This window comes from Sabethes cyaneus, chromosome 3 (genome assembly GCF_943734655.1).
Source record: "Sabethes cyaneus chromosome 3, idSabCyanKW18_F2, whole genome shotgun sequence".
In the NCBI taxonomy this organism is placed as follows: domain Eukaryota; kingdom Metazoa; phylum Arthropoda; class Insecta; order Diptera; family Culicidae; genus Sabethes; species Sabethes cyaneus.
In genome coordinates this window covers 46270088-46288564 of record NC_071355.1, presented here as the reverse complement: position 1 = coordinate 46288564, position 18477 = coordinate 46270088, and the positions used below count along the sequence as shown (strand labels likewise).

At 43.1% G+C, this 18477-nt stretch overlaps 1 protein-coding gene across 2 annotated transcripts in view; it reads left to right on the top strand.

Moving 5' to 3' along the window:
• Positions 1-672: 672 nt before the first annotated feature.
• Positions 673-18477, top strand: part of LOC128741758 (YTH domain-containing family protein) — a 36599-nt gene continuing 18794 nt past the window's right edge. For both annotated transcript variants that reach the window (XM_053837773.1, XM_053837774.1), the window contains exons 1-2: positions 673-1548; positions 1645-1669. In XM_053837773.1, the coding sequence (XP_053693748.1) occupies positions 1528-1548; positions 1645-1669 (46 nt within the window). In that variant the 5' untranslated portion in view covers positions 673-1527. The remainder of the gene's footprint in view (positions 1549-1644; positions 1670-18477) is intronic.

Sequence of the window (18477 nt, the reverse complement as noted above, 5' to 3'; positions counted from 1 at the left end):
GGGGGATAAGCCAATTGAAAAAAGTTAGCTTTTACAAGAGATGGTCCGATAGTAAATCAACGCTTGGGAATGACGATTGCAGAGGGTGCTAGTGTACATGCAAAATAAGCGGAACGATGTTTTTTGTAGCGTTTTGTTCCAAGAGTTATGTCTGTTTGTCTGTGCCTAAACCATAGATCAGCTACAGGTTGAATAAAATCAGCTATAAAAGCGTTTGATCAGCCTGAAATTGTTACTTGGGTTTTTTCAAAGGTGCGTAATAATCTTTGCTGTTGACCCCTTGACTATCCCTTTGGAAAACCCCTTGTTCATGATTAAACTATTTTGCTGCATATAGCAAATGATGCTTGACAGTGACAGCTGTCAATTGTATCGAATATTATTATCGAAAAATCAAAATCATTAGGTTGGCTGTGTTACCAACATTGCGTGACCGATTCTATTTTCACTCTCTCAAAACATTACGCTATCTCACTTGCGTGCGTGGTCCTTCGACGAACGGCAAAACGAGATAGCACTGGTTGAGTAATCTCATCTTCTTGGAAAATTTTCTCGCCACTCTCACATGTCGGCCATATTGACGACGATCGCCGGACGAACGGAACAAAAGTTTTTTTTTCTAATTACCCTTCCCGTGTTTGGTCTCTCTCTCGCACTTACGGTTTCACGGTTGACTATTATTTTATTCGCGTATACGTTGTCGAGTGGCTCTGAAGTATAAGATTGTTCTGCGGTGTGGAAAAACTTGGAAAAATTGGAACGTTTTTCGCTGTTTTCCAGCGGCACTGTTTGAGAACTGGTTTCGATTAGTTTGTGTGTGACAGCATCTAGCTTAAATTTGAGAATTTTTCGTCTAAATCCAAGAAAAGCAAATCAAACAGGGAGGAAGTTCGATACGCAGAAGGCAGAAATTTCTTGGCTTTTTTGCGGTGGCGGACGCTCTCTTTGTCGCTTGAAGTGTTAGTTGAATGTGGAAAGGTTTTGCCTTTCGATAATAATTATTGTTGGTCGTTTTTCGGTTGAAAGTACGGAAAAAGTGCGAAAAAGTACGAATTTCGAGTGTACAGCCTTTGTGGCTTCCATTTGCGTCGAGAACGGACTCGGGACGGAGCGGTAGAGTGCGGACCCACGGACAGGAAGTGAGAACAGGGAAATTTTTTCGTTTCTCGAGTTTGTCGTCAGCAGCACCAGTGTCGGGGCAGTGCGGCTAAGTGCTGAGGGGAAAAATAGCAAGAAGAGTGTTACGTAGAAAAAGTTGTCCATACCAAGCCGTCGAGAGGTGCAGCCTGAATCCCAAAACGGAAAGAATCGGTTCGATAAAGTAACGTCGATTTGAATTATACGAGAGTACCGAATCGGGAGAAGAAATTTCAACTTGGTTGGATTTTGTGTCTCGTTTGTGTTGTGTTTACAAACTGTGCTGTTAAAAAACAGAAAATCCTTCGGAAGATTTTGTCGATTGTATTGGGACAGAAACTTTTTTCTTATTGTTGATACCCAGTAACCGGAAGAAAATTGAATACACCAATGTCAACCGTGTCAGATCAGGTCAGTGTTTTTCCGTAGTACACCTAAACCAAGAAGAGTGGTGGGTGAAATTTGACGACTAATTAAAAACGGATTTCTTTTTTTTCCTATTTGCAGCGGATGAAAGGACAAGGAAATCACGGTAACGTAAACGATTATTATCAACGCATCATACATACTACATACTTTGGAGAGATTGTTGTCATTACGTTAAGCTATAGTGTAGTTTTTACTCACTCATGTTTTCATGTCGCAGCGAAGACCAAGCCAAGTCCTATTGGTTTAGGTCTACGCTATCATCATTGTACAATCTCTATTACGGACGGTTCGCTCCAGAAACCGACTAGTCGCACACCGTTATGTGGATTTTATGTGTGTTTTTTTCTTTTTTCCTACTACCTAGCGCTACCGTTCCGCTGTTTGCAATTTGCCTTCTTTCTTTTTCACTTTCGCAGTGTGGTGGATGTTTTACCTTTCTCCCTTTCGCTGCCTGCTTCTGTTTTGTTAGCAACAGTTGTTAATGATGTTATTGGTGGATTTGTTTTTTTACTTTTTCCATGTCATGTTTTGACATTCCTGTCAAAAAGTTTGTGTATTGTTAAAAAAACCAATCAACATTCCAATAAAATGTTACGTTGAATTATTGTAAAATTAGTTATTCTGTATTATAACCGTGTTAAATCTATCGGATGTGTTGAAACTTGACCGCTTGAAATTCTCTCAAACCATAAGAACCTTCCCCGGTCCCACAAACCTCTGCATACAAATCTTCACGTCGATCGGTTCGGTAGTTTCCGAGTCTAAAAGGGTCATACAAACAGACAGAAATTCATTTCTATAGATATAGATTGCCCTAATGCAGCGGTTCCCAACCTTTTTTTGGTTCGCGTACCCCCTGCCGGATTTCCCTATACTATTCTGCAGCGAACTAAAGTTTTGGCTAACCCCTGGGGGTTCGCGAACCCCCATTTGGGAACCGCTGCCCTAATATGATCAAACTTGTTTCTTTCCACGGGGAGAGCATGCCAGTTTTCAATAATGGTCAATTTGATTCGGTTTAAATCACTTTTCCAAGGGAATCTTCCTAAAGAAAAATCATGAAAATTGTTAGTTTTACACTTTTGCTAGATACCACGTTGCTATCTACATTGCATACTAGACAGTTGAGATGCGTAGTAGTACCATAGCTTAATGGACTTAAAATATGTCTCTTTAGAGTTTTTCCAGCAACAATTAAGCCTAGAAAACGATGTTTAAGCCATGACCTCCCGAAGACGTTGATTTCGTCACTGTCGGTTAAGTTATCGGAACAGTTGCTTTAAGTATCAGAGAAGAGTACGACTAGATGTAGATGCAGCCTCATAAGAGGTTTAAAATATTAACACATAAAGACTGTACATATTCGTATTGTACTTGAAGTAATCCTTCGCCTTTCTTGCCTTTACGAGGACATTCGTTTTCATTTTCCATCCGGTGCCAGCTCGCCAGTGTGGTCGTCTGATTCTCCTTGAATGATGAACACGGAACATGGTCGAATGATCGATTGCCAACTGTTTCGTGATCCACCTGTGGGACTGGCCTGGATTTTCCACGAATTTGCTTGCTTGTGTAACGGCCTGAAACCACACAATTACTTACTTAGTTGGCATTACGTTTTATGACAAGGCTTGTGTAGTAAAATACCTCAAACTCATCCCCGTCGATTACCACGGTACTGTCCAAGTGGGTCCTGTCGCGCTCGGTTCCGCCCGCCGCTGTATACTTCGTTTTAGACGTATTTGTCTTCAACCGGATTTTCTCTGCTTCGTATTTTAGTCTGGTGTACTGATCTTCCACCGCCTTAAATGTTCTGCCGACAGCTTCTCATTGTCGATATCCCCTGCGAGATTCGAATGGGTCCGACAATCCACCCGAAATTCTTACACAGCATTGGATCCCATCCATCGCAGAAATGATAAGTCTAGTAGTAAGCTTATCCGGAAAACCGTTTTTGTCTAGCAGTTCCCATAGTTCTTGTCGGTTTACACTATCATCTGTGGCTTTGAAATCAATGAACAGGTTAAGCGTGGGGACTCGAAATTCGCGCCAGAGGATCCGCCTCAGGGTAAAGATTTGGTCCGTTGTAGACCGGCCATCCATAAAGCCGACCTGATAACTGATAACCCACAAATCTACTGGCTATTGGCGATTGGCGATAGTCGATAGAAGATGACTTGGGACAGTACTTTGTAGGCGTCATTTAGGATAGTGATCGCTGGGTAGTTCTCACAATCTAGCTTATCGCCTTTTTGGACGATAGTGCAGATAACCCCGTCTTTCCACTCCTCCGGTAGTCGTTCCGTATCCCAAATCTTGACAATCAGTTAACGTAAACAGCCGGGCAAGTTGTCCGGGTCCACTTTAATAAGTTTCGCTCCAATACCATCTTTTCCCGCTGCTTTACTGTTCTTCAGTCGCTGGGTGGCTTCGTTAACCTCCCTTATCGATGAGAGTGGCACATCTCCGTTGCTTGCTACACCAATGAGGTCACTGCCTCCACTATCCGCCTGCACGCCATTCAGGTGTTCATGGTAGTGCTACTTTCACCTTTCGATCACCGTGTGGTCGTCAGTAAAAATACCTCCATCTTTATCTCTGCACATTTCGGCCCACGGCAGACGGCACAAAGCCTTTGCGAAATTAGTTGAGTCTCTGACAGAATTTCCATGTGTCGTGAAAACGCTACAGTTGCTCAAGTTTTTCACACTCCTTCTCCTCCTGGTGGCGCTTCTTCTCCTGGAAGAGTCGGGTTTGCTGTCTCCGCTTCTGTTTGTATCGCTCCACATTCTGACGGGTGGCTCAATGCCGTATTTGTACCCGCGCTTCTCATCAAATATCTGCTGATACTCCTCGTCAAACCACTCGTTACGTTGATTCGGTGCCACACGGGCTAGGACGTTCTCCACTACGCTGTTAATGGCTGTTTTCACGGCATTCCAACAGTCCTCAAGAGGGGCTTCATCCAGTAACTACCATACAATTATCAGCTCAAAAAAGGCTTGGTAAATTACAACGAAAGGCATTCTCTTCAGTAATTGGAGCAATGACCAAAACATTCTCCAAAGCCGCAGATGTTCTTTTATGTCTTCTAACATAGCATCAATTCGTACAAATTGAAGCAGAAAAAAGTGCTCTTAGACTTGCTAAACATTTTCAAGCTGGAGATCTCAATGGACACCTACGAATTCTGCAAGATTTGCAACTGAACACTCTGATAATCATGAATAAACACTGTATGGAAACTAGGGCAAACTTCGATATACTCTTGAAAGTAATCGAAACCGATCGCAGCACTTGGGAAAAATGCAGTCCTAAAATTCGTCCGGGACAACTCTTGTTTTACACCGATAATTCTGAAATTGGCAAATCTACAGAAGCTGGGGTTACTGGACTGACTCGGAAATACCGTGAGGTGCTCTAATTCCGCGCATGTCTGCTATCGCGCACTTGCTTGGTCTAAAGCTGGCGGTTTCCTAGTCGAACATACATAATATTCTTGAAAAAACTGTTTGATAGCTAGTATACTTTTTCGTGTGCATGCTGTGCTTGGAGATTGCAGATTTAATTTAATACCAGGTGCGCGGAATTGTGGCACCTTACGGTACAGACATGAAAATTAAACAAAATCAAATTTAAATCCATTAATTAATCCGGAAATCGTGATTGGTGAAATTATGAACTATTCGCTACAATTTAGTTTGCCTAACGCACAAAGCTCCCTTTCAATGAGGAGAACGTGCTGCTCAAGCCACAAGTACTGATACCTGATAGAGTGCCGTTACATAATCAGTCGGAATAAGAAGAGAGCGACAGAAACCAAATTTTGGTTCTTATTTAGTCGAATTCGACGAAATCAGTTTGGAAGAGAATTTGGGAATTTGGGGTTTGGGAAGTGCAGTTCTGGAGGTGGATTTTGGGGTTAGGAAACGTGCTAGCCTGGGCAAACTGATTTGTAACCCCGGCAGACGAGTGATCGTCTGGCGCTAAAGCTGGGTATTGGGAGACCCTACTAGAATCCTCCTTACAGTTGGAGATTCAGAAAATCCTCTGAAGTATAGTCTTAAAAATACATCTTTGATAGATATGACTTAGTTTTTCGCCTACGACTTGCAGGCTTCCTCAGTGTTTGTTTTCGAACTACAACGGAGCTACGACCCTCCCTGTGTAAGGCAGAGCGGTGTAACGTCACGAAAAGTAAAAGCTATTTTAAAATTAACTTCACTAATTATCGGAACTCTGAGCATGGCAAGTTGTTCAGTATTCATCTCTTATCAAATCATAGAAGAAAGTCTTTAGATATAATTTGAAAGAGAGCAGATTTTTTTTAACAGAAGAAACAAAAGACGTCGTAACGCCACGCAACATATTTGCTTTTCAAAACAATCTGGGTAAAGCAAATGCTATTATTTTTTTCACTTTCAATAGGAAATTTTATACCAAATATATGATAATATTTGGGGGTTTCTCAACGATTTTTCCAGCTGAAATACAAATACTGTGTAAAGAAGAGTCAAAACGTTGTAACGTCACGGCGGAATGTGTCATATGTATTTACTTACTTACTTACATTTATTATAGTCAACAGATAAAGTATAATCCTAATGACAAATATCTATTTAAAACATATATGAACTAACCTAGCACAAACATCTTTTAAAACAACGCTTATTGTTTTCACGAGACCCATTAAAATCAAATACTTCATAGCAGCTATTAAAAACCCGGCACATACTAAGCACTGGTTCGTGTAACCCATAGTTAGTTCTTGAATGTCGATTGACGAGAAAGGCGTGCGAACGAAGATTACGTTTTCTAGTGTTGATATCTAGGCGACTAAGCAATTCAGGACAATCGATATTTCCTTGAAGGAGATCGCCGACAAAACACGCCTTAGTCACATTGCGCCTTCCTTCCAGCGGTTCTAAATTAACCAGCTTGCAACAGCTTTCGTAACTCGGCAGGTTACGTGGGTCACGCCAGCGTAGGTGTCGCAGAGCAAACCTAATAAATTTGCGTTGAACTGCTTCAATCCGATGAATTGCATTTTGGTAAAAAGGTGACCAAACAATGGCGGAGTATTCCAGCATATGACGAACCAGCGAGCAATATAGAGATTTTAAGCAATATACATCCTTGAAGCTTTTCGCAAAGCGAAACAGGAATCCTAGTTGCGAGGAAGCCCTGGATACAACGAAAGAAATGTGGTTCTTGAACGTTAGTTTCGAGTCAAGCAAGACTCCCAAGTCTTTAACAGTTGTTTCGCGCTTTAGGGCCGTCTCACGAAGGGCGTAATCGTGCAGATACATGTTACGTTTGCGACCGAAGGAGATGACTGAGCACTTGGACACATTTAGTGACATCTTGTTAATTCGGCACCATTCGTCAAAAGTCTTCAAATCCTGTTGCAAGAGATGGGCGTCATTAGGGCGTTTTACTGTACAGTACATTTTCAAATCATCAGCATAAGATAATCTCAAACATTTGAGGATACTGTTCACCTTATTCATGTACAGCAGAAACAATAACGATCCCAAATGACTGCCTTGTTGAACGCCGGAAGTTGCTACGAAAGGTGACGATACGTAATCGCCGATTTTGACTGACATAGTTCTGCCGATGAGATAGGAGCGAAGCCAAGTCAGCAGATTGTCGTGAATGCCCATTTCGTGGTATTTAGAGATGGCTATCTCATGGTTTATGCGGTCGAAAGCTGCAGAAAGGTCCGTATATATAGCATCAACTTGATTCCCTTATTGCATTGCACGGATGATGAACGATGTAAAGGCGATTAAATTGGTTGTCGTTGGGCGCTTTGGCATAAATCCATGCTGGTCAGGAGAGATGCAGTGTGAGCAATCTTGCATCAACTTTTCCAGAACGATTAGCGCAAACAGCTTAGAGACAGCACTTAAGGCAGCAATACCACGGTAATTAGCAAAGGTTCTTTTGCATCCCTTTTTGGGCACATGGAAAACAAAGGAATCCTTCCAGCACTCGGGGAAAACTCCCGTCGTCATTGATATATCGAAAACCTTAGCTAAGGGCAATGCAAGAGTATTTAAACAGCGTTTCGAGACTATGGAAGGAATGCCATCTGGGCCGCATCCAGTTGAGGATTTCAAATGTTTCCCAGCAAAAAAGCCTTGGGTTTATACCGTCTTTAGACATTACCATTCTTTATCGACAGACTTCGCAGCCGGCTGTTAGAATACAGGAAAATTACGGGACCAGTGCAACGATCCTTTTGACTCTAACTAGCAAGCACCGCCTAGCCGAGATTCGAACATACGACGACTAGCTTGTTGGACCAGCATCGTACCTCGAAGCTAACTGGGCGGTTTGTTTCTTAGCAGAGATCACCACATCGCTAGTTACGTTGTACGGGAAACTAAGCGAGTAATGTTACTTGTGGCTGCCACAATGTCATGAGCAAGGGCGATCTCATCAGAAAAAACGCTACTGAATTGCGTGCGAAACAAGTCGGCAATATCTGCGACTGAATACGCTACTTTAACGTCGTCAGTCATATTGGAAGGAAGTCCAGAATCTTTCCGTTGTTCGTTTACAAAGGTCCAAAACTTCTTGGGATTTGCTCTAAGAGAGCTCTGTAGATGCGAATTATGGGCAATAAACAAACTATTATTTAGGCGCTTGTAGTTGGAGTTAGCATGTGCATAGTCAACTTTGGTACGGTCCGAGCGATATTTACAGTATTTCCTAAGGGCAGCTCTTTTCAGTCGTTTCAGGCGTTGAAGTTCCGAGTTGGACCCTGCGGGCTTAGAAGGCTTGCGTTTGAATTTTTTGGGTGTAAACTGATCGATCGCGTAAAGTATAATGCCACAAACGGTGGAAGCCGCAAAGTTAACGTCGTGACTAGCGAGTAAAGAATTCCAGTCCAAGTTAGCCAAAAAACTGTTCATCACCTCGAAGTCTGCTCTGAGAAAGTCGTAATAGACGGTTTCAGCATGCTCTAAGAAACGATATTCGGGTTTCAAATCCAGTGTCGACAATAGAGGTGGATGATGCCTGCAATGTTTGACGAGTGGTGTTGGGGCTTGCAGAATAAAACAACGTTACCCTAATTCTTCGCTTACGAAACACAGATCAAGCACTCTAGTATTTAATGCCATCAAAAAATTGTTATGTTAAAATGGCTTCACTGTGCTGCAGATTGCAAATATTCCTTCAGTCCTATTTCCTTGTAAGACAACAGTTGTTCAAAACAATTTCTGGCAGTACCTACATGGATACAATCTGGAAAAAGGAAAGGATTGCCGCTCACTTTTCTGTGACGTTTCAATTTCAGGACATCAATTTGAGCTATATTCAATGTTTAAAGCTTCGATGGATGGGATCCAGTGCTGTGTGAGAATCTCGGGTGGATTGTCGGACCCATTCGAATCTCGCAAGGGACTTGGACAAGGAAATGGTCTTTCCTGCCTGCTATTCAACATTGCGCTTGAAGATGTTATAAGACGAGCGGCGATCGAAATGCGGGGCACGATTTTTAATAAATCCAGTCAATTTATCTGCTTTGCTGACGATGTTAATGCTGTCGGCAGAACATTTGAGGCGGTGGAAGATCAGTACACCAGACTAAAACGCGAAGCAGAGAAGATTGGATTGAAGATAAATACGTCTAAAACGAAGTGTATGCTGGCTGGCGGGACCGAGCGCGACAGGGTCCGCTAAGGCAGTACCGTGGTAATCGACGGGGATGAGTTCGAGGTAGTCGACGAGTTCGTATACCTTGGCTCACTTGTAACAGAGGACGACAATATCAGCCGTGAGATTAGAAGACGTATTATCAGCGGAAGTCGGGCCCACTACGGACTCCACAAACACTTGCGGTCGAACAATTTGAGGCCCCGTACAAAGTGCACACTGTACAACACGCTAATTAGACCGGTTGTCCTCTACGGACACGAAACGTGGACACTACTAGAAGAGCAGAGCACTCGGAGATTTCGAACGGCGGGTGCTAAGAACCATCGTTGGCGGAGTGCAAGAGAACGGTGTATGGAGGCGAACAACGAGCTCGCGCGTCTGCGGCGAACCAAGTATTCAGAAAGTGGTTAACGCTGCACGGATACGTTGGGGAGGACATGTTGCTAGAATGCCGGACAACTATTCTGCAAAAATGGTTTTCGCATCAAATGCGGTAGGAACAAGACGAAGAGGGGCACAGCGAGCGAGGTGGCAAGACCAGGTGGAGCAAAATCTGGAACTGGAGATCAGTTGCCATGGACCGAAACAGATGGAGAAATTATGCTGCGCAGGCCTTGTCGTAAAACGTTAGGCCAATTAAGTAAGTAAGTAAGTCAATGTTCAAAGATAAACTCGGCTGAAAAAAAGGATGGGTTTATACTTTAGCAAAATTGTCAGGAGCTTTCAGGACATCCAATTGGACTAGGTTAAATGTTCAAACGATAACATCGGTTGAAGAAGAGAGGTGGTTTTTCACTCTACCGTACTTCCCAAGCACAGATATCAAACTGGACTAGGGTTAATCGCGTTCCTAAGGAATTTCGTTGAGACGAGGAAACTTTGTTACTTTATCTGGCGTACTTCCCAAGCACAGATATCAAATATGTCTAGGTTTAAAAAACTTCGTCTTGTTGGGACGGGAAGATTTTGTGAATTTTTTTCTAAAAATACGTTAAAACTATGATGGCGTGTTCGCAACAAATCACGACGCGAGGATTTCCAGTATGACAATGCTTAATTATTTTTAATTTCTCAATAGCGCGTACCTTGAAATCCAATCGATTGGCACAATAATATTGTATATCGATCTGGAAACCGCTAAGCTATTAGCGCTTAAAATCTTTCATTTTTCGTGACGGTCGCATTTTTTGATTTTTTGGAATGACACCATATCACAAACCTTGCCGTAAGACGTAGTCCTACGTCAAAAACCTGGAAAACTCAAGGATTTTTTTTTCAAAACTGAGTAGGCACCCTGAACACATTATGCATTGTCGTCGAAAATGGCCAATTCTTTCGAGCTTTTCAATCCGATTTTCGATTACTTTTTCTCATTTTGAAAAGTATGACCCTAAACTGGCACCCAAGGTAAGTTAGGGAATATTCTGTTAACAAGTGGCCACTTCAGCGTCGGTTCCGGAATATTTACTACCTGATTCCGGGGGACATTTTTGAATTTTGAGATAATCCATTTTGCGGCACATTAAATGATAACTTTGTAATAAAGTAAGACTTGAAGTATTATACTTTCATAATAAAGACATTTTGAAGGCTTTTCGCAAGACAACATAAGCATGGTCGGTACTCTTCGTAAAAACAAAACTTGATTCCACCTGCATTGCTGGACAAAAAGTCGACAAAACTTCTATTCAATCTTTGCCCACACGAAAGACGTTACTCTTGTCTCCTATATTCCGAAAAAAAAACAAAAATGTGATTCTGATGAGTAAGGTTTACTACAACCAAGCCATTGTCTCCGCTAATAAAAAATAAATAGTATTGACAATAATCCATTTTTTTAATCGAAATAAGGGAGCAGTGGACTCTGTTGATCGGCGACCAGCATCGTACTCAGTGGAACGTTCGACAAAAAATTGGAAAATTGTAGTCATATGCAACGCAATAGATTTGTCTAAATAATTCCTTCATAATATCTGACGAAATATTCCAAGGCTGGAGCACTTCATTGAACCGAAGACGATGTTTTTTGGAAAAGTTTTGGAAGCTCTCTTGTGGCGAAGCAGACTGCGCAGCGGAAAGACTTCGCAGAAATAAATTTTGTATTGATATTGTTAGAGACCATCAGCAGACAATCAGGTCATCCACCCAGAATTTTGATTCGTCTGAAAGTAAGAAAAGAAGATGCTCCAAATTTGGTCAAAAATTGTACAACATACGTTCTACCATGTATTGTCAATGTGATGATCACATCTGTAACCTTCACACCAGTACATTGTGCCCGGCATACAAAGACTGAAATGCTGCTATTTCAATAAATAAGTTGAATCGTTTATTTGTGTGAACCGGGAGAAAGTTGATGTCCTGAAAGTAAATGTCGAACAAGCGCACAAGTATCTTTTCTTCACGACCAATTTTGTCGGCCGGTCACTAAAATCTAATCAAAATTGAAGTCTCGTACGAAAACGTAGGTAACAGTATCTTATATTTTTGTTTATTTCAACGCAGTTATTCTTGAAATGAGCCAGTCACAGTCAGCCAGTAGATATTCATTCTGGTTCATTCTATTAATTCTTTACTTGTTTGCAGTCCTATCGCGTTTGATAACTTTTGACACAGGGTATAGAATTGAAAAAAAAAAAAATAATACAGGATACAATAAACATTTGTTTATTTGTGGTTTTTATCAGTGGGGGATGCCAAAGAAGCGGTAGAGAGGAAAAACCGGCTTGATAAAATTATCTGAGCATTGCCTCTAAGGAGAACTTGGCCAAATACCGACTAGCAAGGAATTAGTTGACCACGATTCTGAGTAGTAAAAAGCGCCAGAAGGAGGACAGAGATCGTAAAACAATTAGAACAACTATTCTGATCTAATGACACGCGAAAGTTTTACGAGATGGTACACCCACAACCTGGAAGTTAAGCTAGGTGTTCCAGTATCTGATCTTCAAGAAGTTACACGAGCTTTATTTGGAATAATGTCAGAACCTTTCTTCTTCATGAGGAAGACCAAATGGATATAAGTTATCTCAAATCTTGCTTTTTACTTAACGCAATTAAAACGTATGTGCTTTGATATCACGTCGATAATACAGGAGCCGGTGATATGACAAGGTGGTATCTGACTTTAATTGATACCTATTTTAAGACAGCCGAAGCCAGTCCGTCGTAAAAGTCAGTAGATAGACAAAATCTTATCGGCTCATCTTCGATATCCATTTGATAAATTACTTAGCGCAGTTAATTTCTTTCAACAACACATCGGTCATCTGTTTCATACCAACTGAAACTGAGAACTTGAGGGTGGTGCTTATCAAATAAACTTCGATGTAATTCTGCTACAATTTTATAAATTGGTCCGCCCTCGAGTGTACGGTTGAACACATGAATGCAAAACCATATGGATGACTTGGTATATGGCGGGGTTTCGCAGACGACTGGATGAACCGTTCTGCCAGTGGCTTACTCGTGTGAGTTGAGTACGCCTTATCTATAAATAATTGCAAGAAAGATAAAAATATCCTATTCGAGTTGATGATCGTCAGGCTCAGGAGAGGACTCGGGGGAGTGTTCAATTGATGAAACGCGTACACGAGCGGCGCCTGTGAAGTGGACAAAGGCAAGCAGTGCAAAGCCAGCAACAATTATGAATGGAGGAAGGTCGAATTCGCCGCTACGCAAGTGGATCTTCAGCAACGAATTCATGCAGACGCATAGCTCGGTAAGGTACAAGTGTAAAACAAAATGAAATTCCATACGGTGATCGATCGGGGAGTGCAGCAGAGGGACTTGTTACCGGAGCCCGAAAACTCCCCGTCATCAAGTTGATCATCAACCACAACCATCATTGCTATCGTTCAGCGACCGGGAACGCGACGGAAAACGAACCGGTCCGCCTGCTGCTAGGCGACACGCAGATGGCGATGAAACTGTTGTATCGCGAAAAAAAGCTCTCACACATGGAAATAATCAGTAGATCTGGGCGGTGTGTTGGGATGCCCCGCTGCGGCGGTGTAAAATCGAATGAACACAGTGCTCCGTCCGAACCGAAGGGATTCGGTGACGCTGATTGAGCGGGGGAACGAGAAGAAAACAAAAGTACAATGAACTTGAAACCGAACTAGTTTCGTTCGACGTTGTCGGTCGGTTGGTTGGTCCCTCGGCGTTCGACCAACCGGGCATCGAACTGGTCTGTGACAGCGAAGATGGTTTGGAATTTTGATGGATGGGCACTGACTGCAGGTTTCATGCTTATCGGTATCCATTTACAGTGCTAATCTTAATTGAAAGTAGTAAAGCGTGCCATTATAGAAAAGATTGTTTATATGCTGATGTGTTGTATTTTTATTTTCCAAAAACATGAAACCATTGCATTGTCACAGACATAACTCAGAAATATGAACCGATGTTTAGCATTTGGCTCCGTAATACAGCTCGAGGCGACTCACTGTTGTGACTCAGTCACGGTTTTATTATTGTGAAATATGTATCAACTTCGTAGCCAAAAATAATGTACATATATCGTATATCGATGACACAGATCTACCCAGAAAAAGCATCCACCATCTGGAATCACTTAGCACAACACAAAATAAAAGACGACGACGTTACGCTTAGAACTCTCGGCCGGAAAAACAGTCAATCATTCTTCGGCTTTGTTCCCATCGGGTTGTTGAAGCGTGAAACGTGAGAAATGGCCACGAAGCGAAAAAATATCAAAACAAACGGCGGCCAGACGTGCCAGAAGACCAGTGGCAGTGCATTACCTTCCGGCATCATTCGCGCGCCGTGGTCTTTCTCTATTGGAAAACAATATTTACCACAAACAAAAAAAAAAAGAAAAGAAAAACAATAATGAAACCTACACAACGGCGCGGAGTGTATCGATAGATAAGCTTGCAGTGGACGGGAAAAGTAGCAGCGACGATAATAGCGAGCAAGCGGTAGTCTCTGTTGTGTTCCAGTTTGGTCTAAGTCAGGCTAAATCTTGCTTGTAGCGAGCGATAGGCCGGCCGTGTGTATTTGAGACACCAGAAAAGTTCATTGGCCTTTTGTGCGAAGGCACACGCAACCGTCGGTTTTGCTTTTCCCTTCGATGAGTTTGAACGGTCGTAGACTTTGATTGACTAATGGAAATAGAGACAGGTTTTTTGATAGACTGTCCAGCAAAATTGCAGGCGAGTGATATTCGTGCCAATCTGGTTGAGCAGAGCGGTAACTGGTAGCTGGCAGCATCCACTGCAACTCTCTAATTCCGAGCGACTTTACACGGAAATCGCCATCCCGAGCTCGACCTCGAATGGGATGATGAAACCGGTTTATTGAGTTTTGATGCGAATACTAGACTGCTGCCACAGCATGCCATCACTTGGGTCAGCGTTTTTCGCAAGGCGAAGGGCGCCGGAATTCAGCCGCGAGTGGAATGCTTTCTCCCTTTCTTTCTCTTTGTGCTGTTTCTTCCTCGTTCAACTCTATAAACTACGAGTGTGTTTTTTTCGATCATGCGAGCTGATGAATTTAATTATTATCGCCTTTCCGCTGCTGGTGTGTTGCTGCTATTCACGAAGGGGAATTGCCAGTTTGCTGAAAGCGATGACCTTGAACTTGCGGGTCGCTCCACCATTCGCGAAGGTCGACAAATGCAACGTTATTGTTGGTTGGGGCATGCAAAAGTACACCACCCGCTCTCTGACATTCGTTCTCGGGGGCCACGAATTATTGTTGGCGAACAACAGAGCGGAACGGTTTTATATTTTATGGTTGTTTTATTTAGTGTTTTTGTTTTTGGAACGAATGGTATGAATACCTGCGAAAGCCTTAATGGCTACCGGTTTTCGCTCCCCAGAATGTAATAAAAGTTTTTTGAAATACATATGAAGAATGTATGTTCACTATTAATTTCTACCTTTAGCTATTATTTACGGGAGAACTTTTGTCTAGCGTAAAAAATTAACTGTCTTTTATACGGTTTTAAAATTTCAGCAAATTTTTAAAACATCAGTTTTCAGCTGTCTAAAACGGTGAGAAATTGGGGAATAAGAAAAAAAATGAAAGATTTATATGAGGTAAAGTTTTTCGACTTTTGTTTGGAGCTATCTATTATCGCGAAAAACTTTGTGAAAAGCTCTTTCCTAATAATATTTTTGCTAGATTGCGGAAGTTTGCTTGCATTTTCATGAACAAACGTTTGTTTTACTTTATAAGAGTCGCGACCGTCGGAATACCTGGAGCTGCACAGGTTTCACTAGCGCGGGTCATATCTGGGCGATCGGTGTGTGCTAACCAAGTCGATTTTACCTCGTCCTGTATTGGGCAACTTGAGGAAAAAGCACGGGTTAACGTAGATTACACTGACATAATCATCATCGCATCCTTCTACACAAACTGCACCCGTCTCGGTATATTGCAGCAAGCCATACTAATAGGCTTGATTCATATTTACACGTCAAGACGGTCAAGTCAAGTCGGAATCTACTGTTTGGTCTGTGTTTACAAATAAGCCTGGTGTTCCTCAAGGAAGCATTATGGACCCTTTGCTCTTTACACTATCTCCAACGATGTAGTTATACTGTTAGAAGCCGGACGCGTACTAATCTACGCTGCCGATCTTGAATTGTTTCTCACCGTACCATTCATCAACAATTGTCCTAGGCTCCGAGGATTGCTAGATGCTTTTGTGAACTGGTTCAACTACTTGATAGTGAACGCGATAATTCGCACTTACTTTTCCCTCCGCAAAATGTTTCGATCATACGCCATTGCACGAAGCCGATGATGTACAAACAAATGATGATTGACGGACTTGAGACGGAGTACAAACAGAAAGTTTACAGTGGCGTATTCCTCATTGTAAACTAGGCGAAAGTTGGGAGGATACGACGGGTCGATCATATCGTGACGATACAGAATGATATTGCGGCGAAAATCTGTTTTATTCGAGGATCCTACCATCAACAGCAGTAGGCGGGCCCAAAGTGCGAGATTGCTGGACAAAATTGCAGATGACTTGATTGTCAGGACTCTCGTGTGCTGCATTATTTTGTGTAGGGTATGGAATGCAACTTATAAATTCAGGAAACGTTATTGAATCTTCGCCGGGACGCACCATAGTTGTAACCATGGAATCCCTAAAACCTCCCACCACAGTCACGTAATTGCAGCCAGCCAGCGAATGCAGCCGTCACGGCTCTGTTTGTGCGAGTGGTGAAGGGGTTCTCCAAGCTGCCATGAATGGCACCTTAAATCATTAAAGCATTGATCTTTCCTCCGCTTCTAGTCATGCAACCTATCTGATGATCCAGGCTCCGGCCCATCAGGTCTTTCTCAAACTCTCTGGTATCCGATTGCCCTTGCTGTTCTTTTCCTAACAATATTCTACCAAATAAATACCGTGGATTAACAACAAAAATCTCTAGCGACTATGACGTCATTGCGCTGACTGAAACTTGGCTTAGTAGTGACGTGTTAAACTTGTTCGACCACGAAATATGCCGTCCAGACCATCGTTTCCCAAATGAGGGTTCGCCAAAAAGTTAGTTCGCAGCAGAATAGTACTGGTAAATGGCTGGATAATGCGGAATATAGATAGACTCCATAGTGGTCGTTAGCCTCTTATCCAGCAGCTCCGATTCCGACCTCCTCGTGATACCAGGCGGAATACGAGCAACCTTAGCCGAGATCGGATAACCAACCCCGGTGGAAACTAAGTTCGTATACTAACCGGGAAGGAGGTATAGTGAGTCTCGGCACTACAAGATGGCAACCCCATCGCGAGACTCGGTAGTGTTGCCCCAATATGGTTACACATCTATATTAAATAATTTACAAAATTCAAGCAAATTCGGAGCGGAATATTCGGCATCGGCCTAGGCGACGGGACAAGGACGACGAATGGAGACTCGGGATTTGGAACTGCAGATCGCTAAATTTCGCAGGTTGCGAGCGGGTGCTGATTGAACAGCTTGAACCCCGCAAACTCGGCATCGTAGCTCTGCAGGAAATCTGTCGCAAAGGATAGAAGGTATGGAAGATCCGTGGCGGAAAGGCCCAGTTTTACCAGAGCGGTGGCACTACCAACGAACTGGGAACGGGCTTTGTAGTGTTGGGCGGAATGCAGGATCGCGTGATAGATTGGAAGGCGATCAACGAGAGAATGTGTGTATTGAGGATAAAATGCCGTTTTTTCAATTATAGCGTCATTAACGTGCACTGCCCGCACGAAGGTAGACCCGACGATGAGAAAAAAGCGTTCTACGCGAGGCTGGAGGCAACGTACGACAGCTGCTCGTCACGGGACATAAGGATCGTCATCGGGGATATAAACGCCCAGGCCGGTAGGGAAGAAATGTATAGACTGGTGGTAGGACCCCATAGCCTGCACACCGACACGAACGATAACGGCCAACGATGTATAAACTTCGCAGCTTCCCGAGGCCTGGTGATCCGAAGCACCTTTTTTCCGCGCAAGGATATCCACAAAGCCACCTGGAGATCACCTGACCAACGTACAATGAACCAAATTGACCACGTTCTAATAGAGGGCCGGTTTATCTCTAACATCACGAACATACGCTCTCGACGGGCTGCGGATATTGATTCTGACCATTACCTAGTAGCAGTACATGTGCGTTCAAAGCTGTCCACCGTATACCGCGGAGTCAAAGCCGTCCTCCTCGGCTGAACATCAGGCAGCTAGATAACCCGCAAGCTACCGAGAACTACGCGCGAATACTGAATGAGGCACTGCCTTCTTCCGAGGAGTTAGGTGCTTCAAACCTCGAAGACGGTTGGGGCAGAATGCGCTCGGCCATCGGAGAGGCCGCTACCGTATTGGTACGGCAATTCGGCACTAGGTATTAAGTCGCGGAGTACACAAAATGATTGGTTTGATGGGGAATCCCAACAAGTGGTGGACGGGAAAATACTGCTTGGAAAAATTCTCTAACTATTGCCACTAGGGAGAACCTGACCAAATACCGACAAGCAAGGAACCAGTTGACCACGATCCTGAGGAGGAAAAAGCGCCAAAAGGAGGACAGAGATCGTGAAGAATTAGAACAATTATTCCGAGCTAATGGCACGCGCAAGTTTTATGAGAAGATGAACGAAACTCGGATGGGCTACACACCGAAACCTGACATGTGTAGGGACGAGGAAGGGAATCTAATCACAAACGAGCGCGAGGTGGTCGACAGATGGAAGCAGTTTTTCGATGAACACCTCAATGGCGAAGTCGCAGAAGGA